Source organism: Haliotis cracherodii, unplaced genomic scaffold, assembly GCF_022045235.1.
Source record: "Haliotis cracherodii isolate W230 unplaced genomic scaffold, xgHalCrac1.p SCAF_8, whole genome shotgun sequence".
Lineage (NCBI taxonomy): Eukaryota > Metazoa > Mollusca > Gastropoda > Lepetellida > Haliotidae > Haliotis > Haliotis cracherodii.
In genome coordinates, this window is record NW_027266341.1 from 47,658,398 (window position 1) to 47,674,589 (window position 16,192).

The 16,192-nt window shown below is 42.1% G+C and overlaps 1 protein-coding gene across 1 annotated transcript; it reads left to right on the top strand.

The window, feature by feature from the left end:
- The first annotated feature begins 1,098 nt into the window (after positions 1 to 1,098).
- Positions 1,099 to 15,286, top strand: LOC139449658 (sodium- and chloride-dependent glycine transporter 1-like). The gene is made up of 15 exons (XM_071231139.1): positions 1,099 to 1,134; positions 2,420 to 2,549; positions 3,287 to 3,418; positions 3,799 to 4,020; positions 4,541 to 4,706; positions 5,174 to 5,312; positions 5,873 to 6,007; positions 6,283 to 6,386; positions 6,562 to 6,686; positions 7,095 to 7,207; positions 9,182 to 9,313; positions 10,289 to 10,388; positions 11,285 to 11,427; positions 11,781 to 11,936; positions 15,014 to 15,286. Exons 1-15 carry the CDS (start codon positions 1,099 to 1,101, stop codon positions 15,284 to 15,286), a joined length of 2,106 nt encoding a protein of 701 aa, XP_071087240.1.
- The last annotated feature ends 906 nt before the right edge of the window (positions 15,287 to 16,192 follow it).

Genomic DNA, 16,192 nt, shown 5'->3' on the forward strand with positions numbered 1-16,192 from the left:
AACATGTTTACTTTGAGAGATAACATTAAACAAAAACATTAAATTAGCGAGTAGGTTAAGTTTAACGTCGCTACTAGCAACAGAGGTATCATGGTTGTGTGTGTCGATAGGGGTGTAAAGGAGGAACTGATGGGGGTGAGGTGAGGTGAAATGGGGTTTAACGTCGCGTCCAAGATTATTCCACTTATATAGCTACGTGTATGCACGTGTGTGTGTGTGTGTGTGTGTGTGTGTGTGTGTGTGTGTGTGTGTGTGTGTGTGTGTGTGTGTGTGTGTGTGTGTGTGTGTGTGTGTGTGTGTGTGTGTGTGTGTGTGTGTGTGTGTGTGTGTGTGTGTGTGTGTGTGTGTGTGTGTGTGTGTGTGTGTGTGGCTGTTTGTACTATTCCGGACTGATGCCGATTTATAGTGCTAGCTCACTGAGATACCATGCCGCGGTTTAACATGAATACCAAACTCAGACACAGTATACTGACTCCGAGCCGACCAGTCCTTGTTTTAGCCCCTTAATGCCAAGCGCCAGACAGGGTAACAACAAGTACCATCTTTTAACGTCTTTTGGTATGAGGGGCGGTCGGGTAGCCTATTGGTTAAAGCGTTAGCTCGTCACGCCGAAGACCCGGGTTCGGAATATTGCTAAAAGCGGCGTAAAACCATACTCACTCACTCTTTTGGTATGACGCGACCGCGGATCGAACACCGGACCTTCCGCTCTTCAGGCGGCCGCCCTACCGCTGGACCACGGAGGCGGTCAAGAAGGGATGGGTCAATAGTGTAACATCAAATAAGTAAATAATCAAATTTGTTTGTGTTGTACCGTTAAAATGTATTTCATAACAATTTAAAAAAAACAAGACACTGCCATGAAATGAGTCGTATGCTTGCTCTAAGGATCACAATAGAGTACCTAGTACCCATTTTTGCTGGTGTTATTATTTTATAGCTTTATAGCCCAACAAGGCTACCATACATTGGTTTCACAGAGCTGTATCCGGGCTCTTGGCTCATGCAGCTCGTGATTCTTAGTGATTGCTGGTCACATGACCTGTCCACTGCACAGCGCCACATGTGCTATACTGAACACCGGTGCATCCGTTCGTCATGACGCAAAGTTATCATCACACGCTCCTAGAACAGGTAGTTATCTCAGAATATGCATGACCATTGTCTTGACATGTTTAAACAGGCCAAAGATTAATCTCAGCAATAATTGATCCCATCATAACAGCAAAACGGAGTTCCGTACAGACATGCCGACTGAAATGTAGGCGGCACAGGTGGCCAAGTCGTCTGAGGCGCCGCAATTAGCTGTGCAGGGTTGCGTCCCCTGGTCATAAACCTATGATTGTGGGCTCGAGTCCCGGTTTGCCTCGATTATGTGTCTGTTTGTCAGCACCATACACGTGCTTGTAGGTTTCCCCAAATGGTAAACGTCTCAGACCTGCATCACTTCGGGCTTTCCTCCCACATTAAACTCACACGCCGTGATACAACTGGAATCCTGTTAAAAGCGGCGTTGAACCCAACCCACTCACTTATCTACCAACTGCTGGTCGGTAGAGGCGATCAATGTGGATCGAGTGCTCACACATAGTGGCCTTGCATGGTTCGTTGCTCGTGGTTTCAGTCACTGTTTTTCCTGGTCCAAATTCTATTATTTACAAGCCACCATGATATAAGCGGCATATGGCCACGATTATGCCTGTTGTACGTTGCTAAGCTGATCTGCAATCAGCGAGCACAACGGTCCGATCAAATCAATCAATCAATGTTTATTGGATCCATGAAGATCCGGGGTAGAACAGGTCTTTCGCAACCCATACTTCCTGTAGAAGGCAACTATGCTTGCCGTAAAAGGCGACTATGCTTGTCGTACGAGGCGATTAACGGGATCGGGTGGTCAGACTCGCTGACTTTCTTGATGCATGTCATCGATCCCAATTGCTCATGTCAATCACTAGTCTGGTCCAGACTCGATTATTTACAGACCGCCGTTATATAGCAGGAACATTGCTGAGTGCGGCGTAAAAACAACAAACCTCATACCAGTTCTTACATTGGAAAAGGTAAAACCTCGCACGCGGGATGAGGTCTTCCTTGGAAAAAAGTAAAACCTCCCAAGAGGTTATTACGCGATAGAAAGATATCTACAATTCCATAGGCAAAAGTAGTCATAGTTTATAAGGGCGGTGTAAAACCTTATGTATCAAAACGCCCATCTTCAACTCATGCTGATTCAGGGACAGACGAGGTACCCTGTCCCACATGCACCACAGAGGACCGGGTGGACACAATGGCTACTGACAGCAGTACGGAAGACTCTCAATCTCAGACAGGACTTGTCTATTCCAGACCCTATATGCTTTGCTGGACGTTGTAATTAATGCAGTGGTGGCATACACCTTCACGTTCTTGTCTCTAGGGAGAGAAGAAGACTGAAGAACGGGGGTCGTGGGGAGGCAGGTTCGAGTTCCTGCTGTCCTGTGTGGGCTACGCTGTTGGTCTCGGAAACGTCTGGAGGTTCCCTTACCTCTGCTACAGGAATGGAGGAGGTCAGTGTTAAACATCTTTGCGTTGATGGTTTGTTCAATGAAACCCAGAAGCGCTATGCGTGTTAATATTAAATCAAGATCAGACCCGTTAACTAGGCTAGCCTCTGGCAAGCTGGCAGTCCCAGCAAGTTGGATTCAAGTCGTTCAAACAACCCTTTGTTTGTATTTAAATTTCAGATATATATTATTCGTGTGGGATAAAACATGTCAGAGGGTATTTACCTGTCCCCGAGGTTAAATCTCATAAAAAAACGATGGTAAATGTTTTATCTAAATCATAAACCGCAAAATGAAACTTTAAACATTTATCAACATGTTTGTTTCAAACATGCGTTCCATGAACCTTAGGAAACGGCCGTAAAATATTTGTTACTGGCGTACAGGTACTTGAACGCATTATGGTTTATCAGCGCCTATGGCTTCAGACACGAAAGTAGAATGTTCGGTCTGCGGGAATATAAAGAAACCGTTTGTCATTTGATCTTACATTTCATAAAATTAAGTTCAAATAGAAAATAAATTTCTAGCAAGATGCATTTATATGTTACAATATAAACATAAGTTGAATTAATAAAATTCCTGGGATATTATGTATAGTCCTAGGATATTATTACATCCCTGTTTGAGATTTAACCCAATTGGAGAAGAATAGGATGACGTCACTGGAGGTCAATGACTGCCTGTACCACATGAAACAACAGCTTAATATATTATTTTGAAGCACGTTTTTTTTACAGCCACGTTCCTCATCCCGTATGTCATCATGTTGGTGGTTGCTGGTCTGCCGTTATTCTTCCTGGAGCTGGCGGTGGGTCAGTTCGCCTCCGAGGGGCCAATCACAGTGTGGAAGGTCAGCCCAGCATTCCATGGTAAGTTGTTTGTTTTGTTGTTTAACGCCACACTCAGCAATATTACTGCTCTACGACGGCGGTCTGTAAATAATCGAGTCTGGCACAGACAATTCAGTGATTAACACGGGATACGTACGATGACATGCATCAACCAAGTCAGCGAGCTTGACCACCCAATCCCGTTAGTCGCCTCTGATACAATGTCCAACGTGGTCATTGATAGTTGTTGGACATCCCTGTAAGATTGTATAATCAACACTTAGCAATATATCAACACAGATCGCCATCAGAAATTACATTGACCACATTTGCTGTATTCTACATAACGACTAACAGTGGACATAATCAAACATATCCCTTTTGTAAATGCCCCTTTTGGATACACAAACATATTCCAGGTATCGGGTTTGCAATGGTGACCATCAGCGGCATGGTGTCCATCTACTACAACGTCATCATCATGTACGCCATCTACTACATGTTTGTCAGCTTCGTCAGCCTGGATACGACGGTACCGTGGGCGTCGTGTGGCAATCCCTGGAACACCGACTCATGTAGGTCGGAGCCCTACCCAACACTCAATACCTTGGATGAAACAACAAAAATGGAAATACTTTACAGTAAGTACACAACAATATTATCCTGGGATCTCGAAATCATATAAGATTGCATAATTTTCAAGTTTAATTATTGACGTTCTTGATCTCATTAGACCGCCTCCGTGGTCTAGTGGTAGAGCGTCCGCCCGGAGAGTGGAAGGTCCGGGGTTTGATCCCCGGCCGCGTCATACCAAAAGACGTTAAAAAATAATACTTGTTGTTACCCTGTCTGGCGCTCGGCATTAAGGGGCTAAAACAAGGACTGGTCGGCTAGGAATCAGTATGCTGTGTCTGAGTTGGGTATTCATGTTAAACTGCGGCATTGTATCTCGGTGAGCTAGCACTATAAATCGGCATTAGTCCGGACTAGTTCAAGCAGCCACACACATGTATGCACGTCGCTGTATAAGTGCAATAATCTCACCTCACCTTGATCTCAATAATTAAAGAGCATCTGACCTCATACATGTACATGATCGAACATCTTATCTTTGACCAGATGTAGACATTCTGAAAGCTATTCCCGTGCTTGTCCTTTCAGGCCAACTGTATAACGTGACGTGTGTGGGCGATCTCCTTGGGAACTTCTCCAGCACGTACAACAGCACGTTCACTGACCCCGCCCAGCTGAACTCATCCATGGTTCTCAGTGACGTCAACAAGGCCTGCAGGATCAGATATGTTGCCCCCAGCGCAGAATACTGGGAGTGAGTGGTTTTGTCAGTGACACCAACCCTGGCTGCAGCATCAGATATGGTGCCCCCAGTACCGATTACTGGGAATGAGTGGTTATGATTGGAGGGTCATGATAACAATATTCCCCTTGTGTCCGTAGTTGTCGTCAGAGCCTTTGAGGTCACATTGTCTGCTGATTGAATTTTGTAAATGACCTGCTGTGACCTCGCTTGGTATCGGGTGCTTGTGACGGGTGCTTGTGACGGGTGCTTGTGACGGGTGCTTGGTGACGGGTACCTGTGACGTGTGCCTCCTTTGACATCTTCACTATTTAATTGTGATTCATAAACACATGCTAATGATATAGTCGGAAACGTTCAATGGACTCTGCTTTCAGTAGAAATGTCTTATGAACATGGAAGTGATCGTCAACCGAAAACTCTTAGCTTGATGAATACCGCATAAAATACCATTAATGGTTCTATATCTGAATTTTTAGACGCGCTGTCCTGCGTCTTCACGAAGCCGATGGGTTTGAAGACATGGGAAGCATCAGTCTGAAGAACGTCGCCTGTCTACTGATTGCCTGGACCATTATCTTCCTGTGCATCATGAAGGGAGTTAAGTCTTCTGGCAAGGTTTGAGTTTTGCCGATTCTGTAACGTTCTAAGGGAGCGACCATTTGATAATCTGGGGGGAGGGGAGCTAGGATTTTATCCAAAAATTAAATTGGACCCCCCAAAAAGTCTTGAAAATAAAAATTAATCTTCAGACTATTGAAAATAAAATAAATTGGCGACCACACAGAAATGACATTGTTGCAAGGTGTTTTTCTTTCTTTTAAAAAATCAGGCTCATACTTGGAAGTAAAAACAACATCTGTACCTGTAGCCGATACAATCTGTAGCCGATACAATATCTAATCTCGATACAAAATTCCAGATCGACATAACTGAAATATGTTCGTTTGATACTCTTCCAGCAATCGCTAATTAAACTGATGATGGTTAACAGTTTCTTAGGTGTATACGTACAGACCCAAACTGGATTCCTATCTGGCAGGAATGTTGTATTTGAGTATCCATCCAGTATTGCCTTCTGTTGAATTGGATTTTAGGGGCAGACTCTGTGACTTTACATTAGTGGAAATGTTTTGCGTCAAAGTAGTACAAATTGAATCTGACCTTTTATCCCCCAGGTCGTGTACTTCACTGCAACCTTCCCCTACATCATCCTGGTGGTCTTGCTGGTCCGGGGCCTGACTCTAGAGGGATGCGAGAAGGGCATTACATTCTACATGACCCCACAGATCCACAGGTTGACAGAGGCCAAGGTGACGGACAGGAATAACTGGTCAAACCTAATTTGTAGTCGTGATTTTTATTTGGAAAAAAAATTGATCATAATTTGTATTTATTGGTTCTCTGTCATTAAAACACCTGACATGATATATGACCCGTAAAGATCCGGTGTAGAACAGGTCTTCAGGAACCCATGCAACAAACAACTTACTATGGAACGCTGGAGTGCAAACAAAACACACACAAAAAGAGTACTGTTGCAAATTATGTGGACTTGTTTGATATGATGTGAGTGTTTGTCGGACAGGTATGGGGAGATGCTGCCACGCAGATCTTCTACTCCCTGGGAGCTGGGTTCGGTGGATTGTTGACCATGTCCAGTTTCAACAAGTTTAGGAACAACTGTGAACGGTGAGGCGACAAGGGGATCAGCAATCGTCTTCATCTTAAATCAGAACGGGGCATCACCACATACTGCCTTTTAACGTTTTGTACACATTCAGTACTATCCATCGCATGAACAGTGACATGAACCGAGTTTAATTACACATATTTCATCTTTTTTTTACAAATATTGTGATTTTAGGGATGCTGTCATCGTCGCCATCATCAACTGTGCCACCAGTGTGTTCGCGGGCTTCGCCATCTTCTCCCTCCTGGGTTTCATGGCGCACACCACCAACCAGGACGTGGAGAGCGTGGTCGACCAAGGTGATATGTTTTCTTTATATAAAGGGGGGCACGGGTGGCCCAGGTGGCCCGGGTGGCCCGGTCAGTCGTCTAAGGCGCCGCTGTACAGAGTTGCGTCCCTTTGGAACGCCAGAAACCTATGATCGTGGGTTCGAATCCCGGTTCGCCCCGAGTATGTTTCTAGGTTTGTCAGCACCATACCCGTGCTCGTGGGTTTCACCGTAGTGGAAAACGTCTAAGGCCTGCTTCCCTCCCACATTAAGCTGACACGCCGCGATATTACTGGAATGCTGTTAAAAGCGGCGTTAAACCAAACTCACTCACTCACTCTTTATATAACGCAGAACTCGCTGCCCATGTTGCCACACTGAACCTTTCCACTGATCACGGGTTTCTTCTGTCCCGCCAGCAGTTTGTTCTTTGTTTCAGGACCCGGCCTTGCTTTCATTGCTTACCCAGAAGGCCTTGCAAAACTTCCGATGTCGTCGTTGTGGGCCTTCCTGTTCTTCTTTATGTTGCTGACCCTCGGCTTGGACAGTCAGGTGGTCATGATTGAGGGTTTTCAATATTTAATGAAGGGATGATAGATCAATACTCTGGTTATTTACGTGACGCCGTCGTTTAGCTGGAATATTTGAGTGCGGCGTTAAACAACAAATTAAACTTATTTGAAGTTTATGAATGTCTTATCAGCAGTAAATTGTGAAATCGAAAAGTGACTGCCCCCAATGCACTAGAGTACAGTCGGAAATGCTAGAAAAATGCTTTTCTGGTTTCTGTTAATAAATACGAGTCATTGCACTATAAATAGAGCATATATCAAAATAACGCAAATTGACCTAATCTAGCCTGTCCTAACTGGCATTGTGATTACCCTTAAAATGTACTTTTACAGGTAAAATGATGATAGACTTAGCAAATATTCGTGTGTTGTAATGCATGTATGAGACGGCCTGTAACCTGAGTTAATTACCAAACACCTGTCCCGGTGCGATGACCTCACACCGTCCCGTGCATTCTCACAGGCCTAAATGTCACATGAGTTGGAGGTGGTCTCAAAATATTGCTGTTATTGTACTTAATTGACATGTGCGTTGATTGGTTAGCAATTTAGGATAATATACTGCATTATATTTCCTTGGAAACATGATGGAATAGTTAAAAGCTATGAAACGGTTGGGTATTGGAAGGTTGCGGCTTTGGAATCAAGAAGTATTTGTTGTTCTACAGATGGTTTCTTGAGGTAGCACTTATCTCCTCTGTACGTTTGAATGTTGTGTTATGTCCTGCACGAACCCTTTACACTTAGCCAAGAAAGGCACAACAGGTTTGAGCTTACAATGTCTGACTGGCGTACGTAAGACATCGTGACCGCACATGTCCTGTACTTTACAGGGTTCCTATTCAGCCTAATGTTCTCCATGGGTTGACCTTTCGTTTCAGATGGTCTGGAGTCGTATGTCATATATTCCTGTTTGGTCGCCTTCAGACTACTCAGGGTTGGTGCGACAGCATCTGATTCCCGGACGTTATATTAATTGGCGTTATCTATGACACTGTCGTTGTTTAAAATGGACAATAGCTGATGTTCAAACCAGTCTATGAACACATCACCTCCTAAAACTTCCTTATGAAAATCACCATTTTTTTTTCGCCTCGAAAACTAGAACACATCGATCCAATAAGACTCATATCATGGGTTTGCGTTGTGCAAAATAATGACACGATTACCTTTACCTGATGGTACCTTGGGTGATTTTTGTCCATTGGTGTCCATCTACTACAACGTCATCATCTGCAGATAGCCACATGTAGTCATTGGAATGATTCATCAAGGTAATTTATCTGGACGCCCTGACTGGGATAGTTATGAATGGTCCGGAGATAATGTGACCTCATCGACAGGATGGAATATTTTCCCCTGAAAACTGCTAAGTCATCGCCACGCGAAGTGTATCGAAATCCCATCTCTTGGAGAGCAATAGTTTGTGCAGTCCGGGAAACATTATTTGTATTCCTCCCAAATTCTACTGCAAGTCATGATCAGGGTTACCTTCTGCTCATAAAGCTTGTACACTTTACGCCTAATCACCCTGTATCAAAGCTGTCTAATATCTTTTTACGTCCCGGTTTTGTTTTTGAGACCACCCCTGTACCTGTTTTGTTTTATTTATCATACGGAAGACTTGGTGTGAATTGAAAACCCCATAGTTTGGGAAGTTCGGTAATTCACCATACCTAAATAAATAAGTGTTTCCCCTCTATCTCTCTAAAGTGTAAAGAACTTGTATACATTTCCAAGTAAGGTAACATACATTATGGGAGCATTGTTGACAAAACAAACGCATTGTCCTTTTGTCATTTTAGGATCGGTAGTTACTCGATATTTCAATAACAACAGTCTTTGAATTTTTTTTATCCCTTTTTAACAGGCAAACAGCATTTGTCTAGCATTTCCGACAGTACTTTAGCTTCTATTTGTTGGTACATTGTGTTTTCTTGTATACATACCATAGTTCGTCATGATGGAGACGTTGATCAGCGGCATCAGTGACATCTTCCCACGTTTCCTGAGAACACATAAAACTCCCTTCACCGCCTTCTGTTGTCTCATTGGTTTTCTGCTTGGATTGCCTCAAGTCACAAAGGTAAAGGTCACAGCATCATTTATCAACATCGCCTGGGCCCATCCAAATTTCGCTCTTCCTTGTTTATTAAGCATGGTCCAGTCGTTAAACCTATGATTGTGGGTTCGTATCCCGGTTCGCCCCGATTATGTTTCTAGGTTTGTCAGAACCATGTCCTTGCTCGTGGGTTTCACCAAAGTGATAAACTTCTGAGACCTGCATAAGGCTGATAGGCTGGGATATAACTAGAATACTATTCAAAGTGATGTTAAAGCCAACTCACTCACTCGGTCATTCTCAATCAAGACCGAAAGAAAAATCGGAAACAAATATTTAACAAAAAAAATTGTTTCAAACTTACAGAACCCGTAAAAAACGAACGTAAAATATCTCTTGAAGGCATACATGTTTTTGGAAAGGTGATTCTTAAAAATATTGTGCTTTACCAGCGCAACTGCCGTTTTATGGTTCACTCACTTGGCTGCAGATACAAACGTTGAAAGTTCAATCCACTCCAATATAAAGAAGACATGTCTTGTTTGACTTTACATTTCCTTACGCAGCTTGTTTAAATGCAAAATATACCTCTAGCGACTGATATTGTATGCATTATCCCTGGAACAGAGGAACTTTGTATAGAATATCCCCCGGGACAGAAACATTTTCTATAAAATATCCACTAGACAGAGGAATTTTCTACAGAATATGGCTGGTATATTACGGAGTGCGGCGTCAAATAACAAACAAACTTATCAAAGTAACAATGTACAACGGCTTCAAATATATATATATATTGCTATATACACCATAGGTATGACAATGATGGCAATGTCTTCCACAGCTGCGGAGGGGTAGGCACTCACATTTCGTAGTCAGGTAAAATATAGAATTCAAGTAATTCATTCACTTGCGCTAAGCTACTTATAATTAGCAGATAGGTGTTTGGGCAATGGACTTATTGTTTAGAACGTCACGTTAAAACAATGGTTTCTCCAGGGTGGTATCTACATGTTGACACTGATGGACTGGTACTGTGGCAGCTACAACCTGATGCTGGTGGCTCTGGCGGAGATAATTTGTCTCATGTATGTCTATCGTAAGTATAGTATTCTTATTGTTTGGTAAAATCAAGTATGTAATCATGTTGCGTTGACCTTCTGGTACATGAAGTTCCGCAGTCGCATTTGTTTAAAGCCGGCGCCACATATGCTAGGGACACGTAAATATGTGATGGTTAGAGATCGGAAGTCTTTGCACACAGGGCACATGCGTAACATCTACCCAGATGGCAGCCACGTGCACGATATTGTTACAGGTGACCATATAAATGGACCATGCCACACATGCACTATCGTCTCGTCATCGTAGCACCAGTCTGTGCGGTTCACAAGAAATGGGCATCAGTCTGTACCAGTAAGGTGACTAGGGTGTCTCGATTGTGTAGATATGTTTGTAACTAGATGAAGGCAAAAAAAACCTTTCCATATTCATAAGAAATATCTGCTGAACACAGTCGATTGTACAATTCCTACTTTATCACAACATGTGTTTATGACTCACTATCAAATCGAGATGATACCAGGTGTTCTCGAAAAGGTGAGCGTATCCTGTCCCGCCGGTGGCACTATCACGAACACATGCAAAGTCAAGTCAATTGTTCACCTGAAGACGAGAATAAATGGTCAACCATTTTTGTCACTGATGCGTCAAGTTTGGAAGGTTTTACTGAGGCCTTGAATGTTGTAACCCTGATCAAATAACTTCTGAGCCAGAGTCGTATGACGCTCTTTGAAATCTTGGTAGAAAAAACATACTCGATAGTCTCAAAAGTAATGTAACAACCTGTATATCCGAAGAATATTTCCGCTATGAAGCGTTATTTTGGACATGCTTTTATCACTTTTTTATTTACATGAGTCTGCCAACATTTCCACAAATTAGCCCTGGATCCTGGTGATATAAAACCGTAAGATTAACACATTGTTGTTGAAGCTTTGGTTGGCTGGTTCTGGCCACAACAAGAAGGAAGAAAAACTCTGTTCCCGTTCATGGAGGACATCGAGATGATGATTGGCCACAAGCCCAACCCCTACTGGGTCATCAACTGGGTCTTCCTGGCCCCTGTCATCATCATTGTAAGCGTTGAAACTCTTGTGGACACTTTTGTTTCCTTCATCAGCAATATATATCCTGCAAAGTCGCCAACAGCTCGCCTATTTGAACAATAAATAGGCTTCTACATAGTAACGTAAAGCTGTAAATGAAGCTTTCCATAATGCAAAGAATACTTAAACTGTATAATGAGTCCAATACTTATAGTCCATACAGAATGTACACATGAATAACTTAGTTTTATATCTGCTGCTAATGTACTAAGTGCTCTTAACACACGCAAGCCTCGAATATCTCATATTTTCTATGTTCCTACTCTTCAAATACCAATTTTACAGCCTTTAGAAAAGTAATCGTTGTCTAAAATGTGTTTTAGTTCATCGTTATCGTGTCAGCCACACAGTATGCCCCCGCCAACTATGGAGACTACGAGTTTCCACCATGGACGGAGGGAATTGGCTGGTGCATGGTTGTCGCCCCTGTTGCTATGATACTCCTCGTCATGGCTATACAAGTGTGCAGACTTGGTCCGGTGAGTTGGAGCGTCAGCTGGAGAAAGTTACAGTTCAATCATAGTACACATTACGAAATAGTACACTGTTAATCACATGGATATGTATTCGACCCTTTAAATGGCACTTTCAGCAAAAATATATCGGACTATTAACTAACGTACTCACGGAAATGAAAAATACACGATCTCAGATTTTAAATAAATGCAGTTAAAATACAAAATATATAAATATTCAAACAACTCAATTAGTACTAATTGGGCCTTGCCACAAATACAAACACGTAAAAGTGTGTAAAAATATGAACAGAACAGACTGTTGTGAAACTGAGGTGAAACTGAGCATAACCAGGTGTTAGTAGATCAAGGTGAATATCCATGACCTATGACACCTTGACGACAGGTGAAAACAGTTGCTTGAAACCCAAGTGCATGTGATCTGTCAGTGGTTAGTGATTTGTGAGTGGCATTGTGGGACAGTGAATCATCGTCAAAATATCAGAACCTAAAAGTAACATATTCCCTTCTCAAAAAACAACTTACATGTCATTATTATGTACATAAACATAGCTGTTATTTTTATTGTTTTGATAACTTTTTTTCCTGGCTAATTTGCATAATGCCTATAGCCTGTTCCTGCCATGTCAATTTGGACTTAGTTTTATTTTTGAATGTTGAAATTCCCTACAAATTACCTCCTGTAAAGTACATTTTGTATTGTGCACTGAGATAAAACTAGCAAATCCAGACTAGAACTTTTCCAGTTGTTTTGTTATTTCGTATTTACATCTACGTAATGCTTTGTGTCTATTATTAAATCCCACAAAACAGTTTTTTTTCATTTCCATGAGTACTTTAACACTAAAATGCAAATTATTTGAACACCATATCATATAAGGAGAAACATGCATGGCAAAGTTCGGCTTCCCCAGTCTGTGAATTTCATTTGAGAGAATTTAATGCATGTACAAAGCAAGGTAACATTTTAAAATATCGCACAAAAACGAAACCTATAATATTGAGACCCTCTACTACCAACTTCACATGTACCAGGGCAAAAGTCCAAAGACATACCATTTTAAAATACCACATATGTTGAACCCCACTACTAATTGCACATATGCCAAATATCATTAAATTTTGAACAGATATGACTGAATACTGACTATATGTAGTTTCGGCTGTCAGTATGGTCAAAGTACACATGTTAATGCAGGTCAAAACCTAAAGTGCCGCAGACAATGAAACCTGATTTTGAGTCCCATAACTAACTTCACATGTCTTAAATTTCATATTGTTACAAGAGTCTCAATACATAAAAAAGAGTAATCGCACTACATTTAAAAACGATATATTTCCTCCAGTCTAATCAAACATCCCATTAGACACAATAATCAAGAAACAGTGTCAGTGATTACAATTAAAGTCTTACTTCTTGCTACAAATATTCTCTCATGTCCAAACAAGATCCATCGAATTTCCCACTGCATATAATCCATTGTGATGCACAAAATTCGTTCTTCACATATTGCCGACATTGCATATGCAATCTAATTTTCAAACCACCGCCGATCTGGTACGTCCATTCACAACTAGCCCCTTCCAAGGATCTATTGCTGTGCAGAGTTGTGGCCCTTGGGCACGCCAGAAACCTATGATTGTGGGTTCGTATCCCGGTTCGCCCCGATTATGTTTCTAGGTTTGTCAGCACCATACCCGTGCTCGTGGGTTTCACCGTAGTGGTAAACGTCTGAGATCTGCATCATTTCGGGCTTTCCTCCTACATTAAGCTGACACGCCGTGATATAACTGGAATGGTGTTAAAAGCGGCGTCAAATCCAACTCGCTCACTTATATGGATTCATTGTTTTGTGAAGACTACATTGTGATTACTACAACGGAGTCGCATGCGCCTATTTCTACAGTCCGCTTCAGACGTCCGTTATTGGACTTCAAACCATAGGTAGGTAGTTCCTCGACATTACAACAGCATCAGTCTGTGAAACATGGAATGTTGTTTAAACGGGCAAAAAACTGCTTCCTTTAGTACTTTAGATTCATTGGTCCAGTGGTTTCTGGGGAGTTGTTAACGACGCACGACTGACAAACGAGCCACAACATTAGCTTTCATGACCTTCAGTTAAGTTATAGGAAGTATTCACATTCTCCCCATGAGAAGTCAACCACATTTTCCATGTGATTATATTGTTGGGTAGCTTTACCCCGTGGGGACAAGGGTTAGTTCATAGATCCCCAGCAGCCTATGCTTGTAGGAGAAGACTATATGGATCGGTTGTTCAGGCGTGGATCGATGCTCATGATGTCAATCACTGGATTGTCTGGTCAAGACTCGATTATCAACAAACCGCCGTCATATAGCTGGAATATTGCCGAGTGCGTCGGTAAACAAGAAACAAACCTGATTGTAAGGTATTTTAGTAATACTGACTGTGTGTTATCTATATCTATATAATAAAGTAGGTGATGTGACCTGGGTCATTGTGTATTGTATTATATCAACGTGTTTCCCCCGTCAAGCAGTAGTCTAACATATTATTACGTACAGGACAGACTGAAGACCACCTTGATATAACTAACCCTGACATTCGGTTTAACATCAGAAGAGCACAACCAATGTATTTATCAAAAATGAAAGCGACACAATCCTACCCAGGGTAATAAGAATAAGCAAACAGTTGTACATTTCGACTGAAAAGCCCGGTTCGCCCCGATTATGTTTCTAGGTTTGTCAGCACCTTACCCGTGGGTTTCGCCGAAGTGGTAAACGTCTGAGACCTGCATCACTTCGTGCTTTCCTCCCACATTAAGCTGACACGCCGTGATATAATTGAAATACTGTTAAAAGCGGCGATAAATCCAACTCTCACTCGACAGAATAGCATGGAATGTGTTTTATGAATCACTATGAAACGGTGATGACACCCGGTGTTCGCGAAAGATGAGCGTATCCTGCCCCACCGGTGGCAAAGTCAAATCAATTCATTTCCGAGGTAGTTCATCCTGTCCGTTATCGATTGATGAACTCATACACTCGGAGAATACATCCAATCTTATTGTAACTATGTTCTGCCATTCAGCTCAAAGCGTTCAGCCCTACAGACAGTTGGGGACCCGCTAACCCCGAGGATCAGACAGGTAAATATGCCAGTCTCAGGAATGAGCCAATAATGGTGTGCAGCATGAGTGACATCAAGCTTGACAGCCCTCCTTACATCGGCGGGATAGACTCTCCTCCCGCCTCCGAAAGGGTATACGGAGACGCCTCACCCTACATCGGCGGGGTAGCCACTCCATTGCGTCACGTACCTTCACTTCGACAGGAACGAGTGTTTCAAGAAACCGTTGCCTGAAGTTAATGAGGACAAGAACCTTTCATGCATGGGCAGTAACCCGTCCATTCACATTCCATGACGGTGAGGAACAGAGCATGTGTCTTCATTACGGCAATTAACGTGTATTTTCAGAACAAACTTTGTGATACCATTCATACTTTTACATTTAGACTACATGATGGTTTTAAATGTCATCCTCATTTTCCCGTACGAAGAGTCCACAAGAAACCTCCACCAAGTAGTTAACCATTTGTGTGATTAGTGCCTCTTTGATAGTGCTATATTTGGTATTGAATTATCCTATGTTTATTCAGTACATGACCAAAGCTACAGCATACTAAGAACTGCATTTAAACCATTATCTTATTTGAGAGCAAAACATTAGATGCATGTATAGGTGATGCACGTATCAAACTGTAAATGTCACTACACCTGTATCATGCCATCATAACATCTCAAGGGACATGCTTCAAATTTCGAATATAACAAAAACATGCAAATGCTGGATTTATTCCAAAGGCTTTCAAATAATAATTTCATCATTGTTTGAGTAAACTGTTGTGTGTACATTGTTTTAACTCTATATATCCAAACTATATGTGTAGCGTGTTGTGAACAATGTCTTATACTATATGGTGTATACTAATAACCTTTTAGTTATTAAAGTGTTTTAATATATGTTCAGTGTCGTTATGTATAAAGAGTGCGTTGTTTTTGTCCAGTCGCTGAAAATGATATAACTGAGAATTATCAAACATAGCGCGAACTCGTATTCCTCTTGCAGACCCGTGAAGATCCCATGCTTGTAATTATGAGGCGACTAACGGGATTGGGTGGCCAGGCTCGTTGAATTGGTTGATGCATGTCATATCCCAATTTTGTAGATTGATACTCATGACGTCAATCATTCACAGGATATTCTGG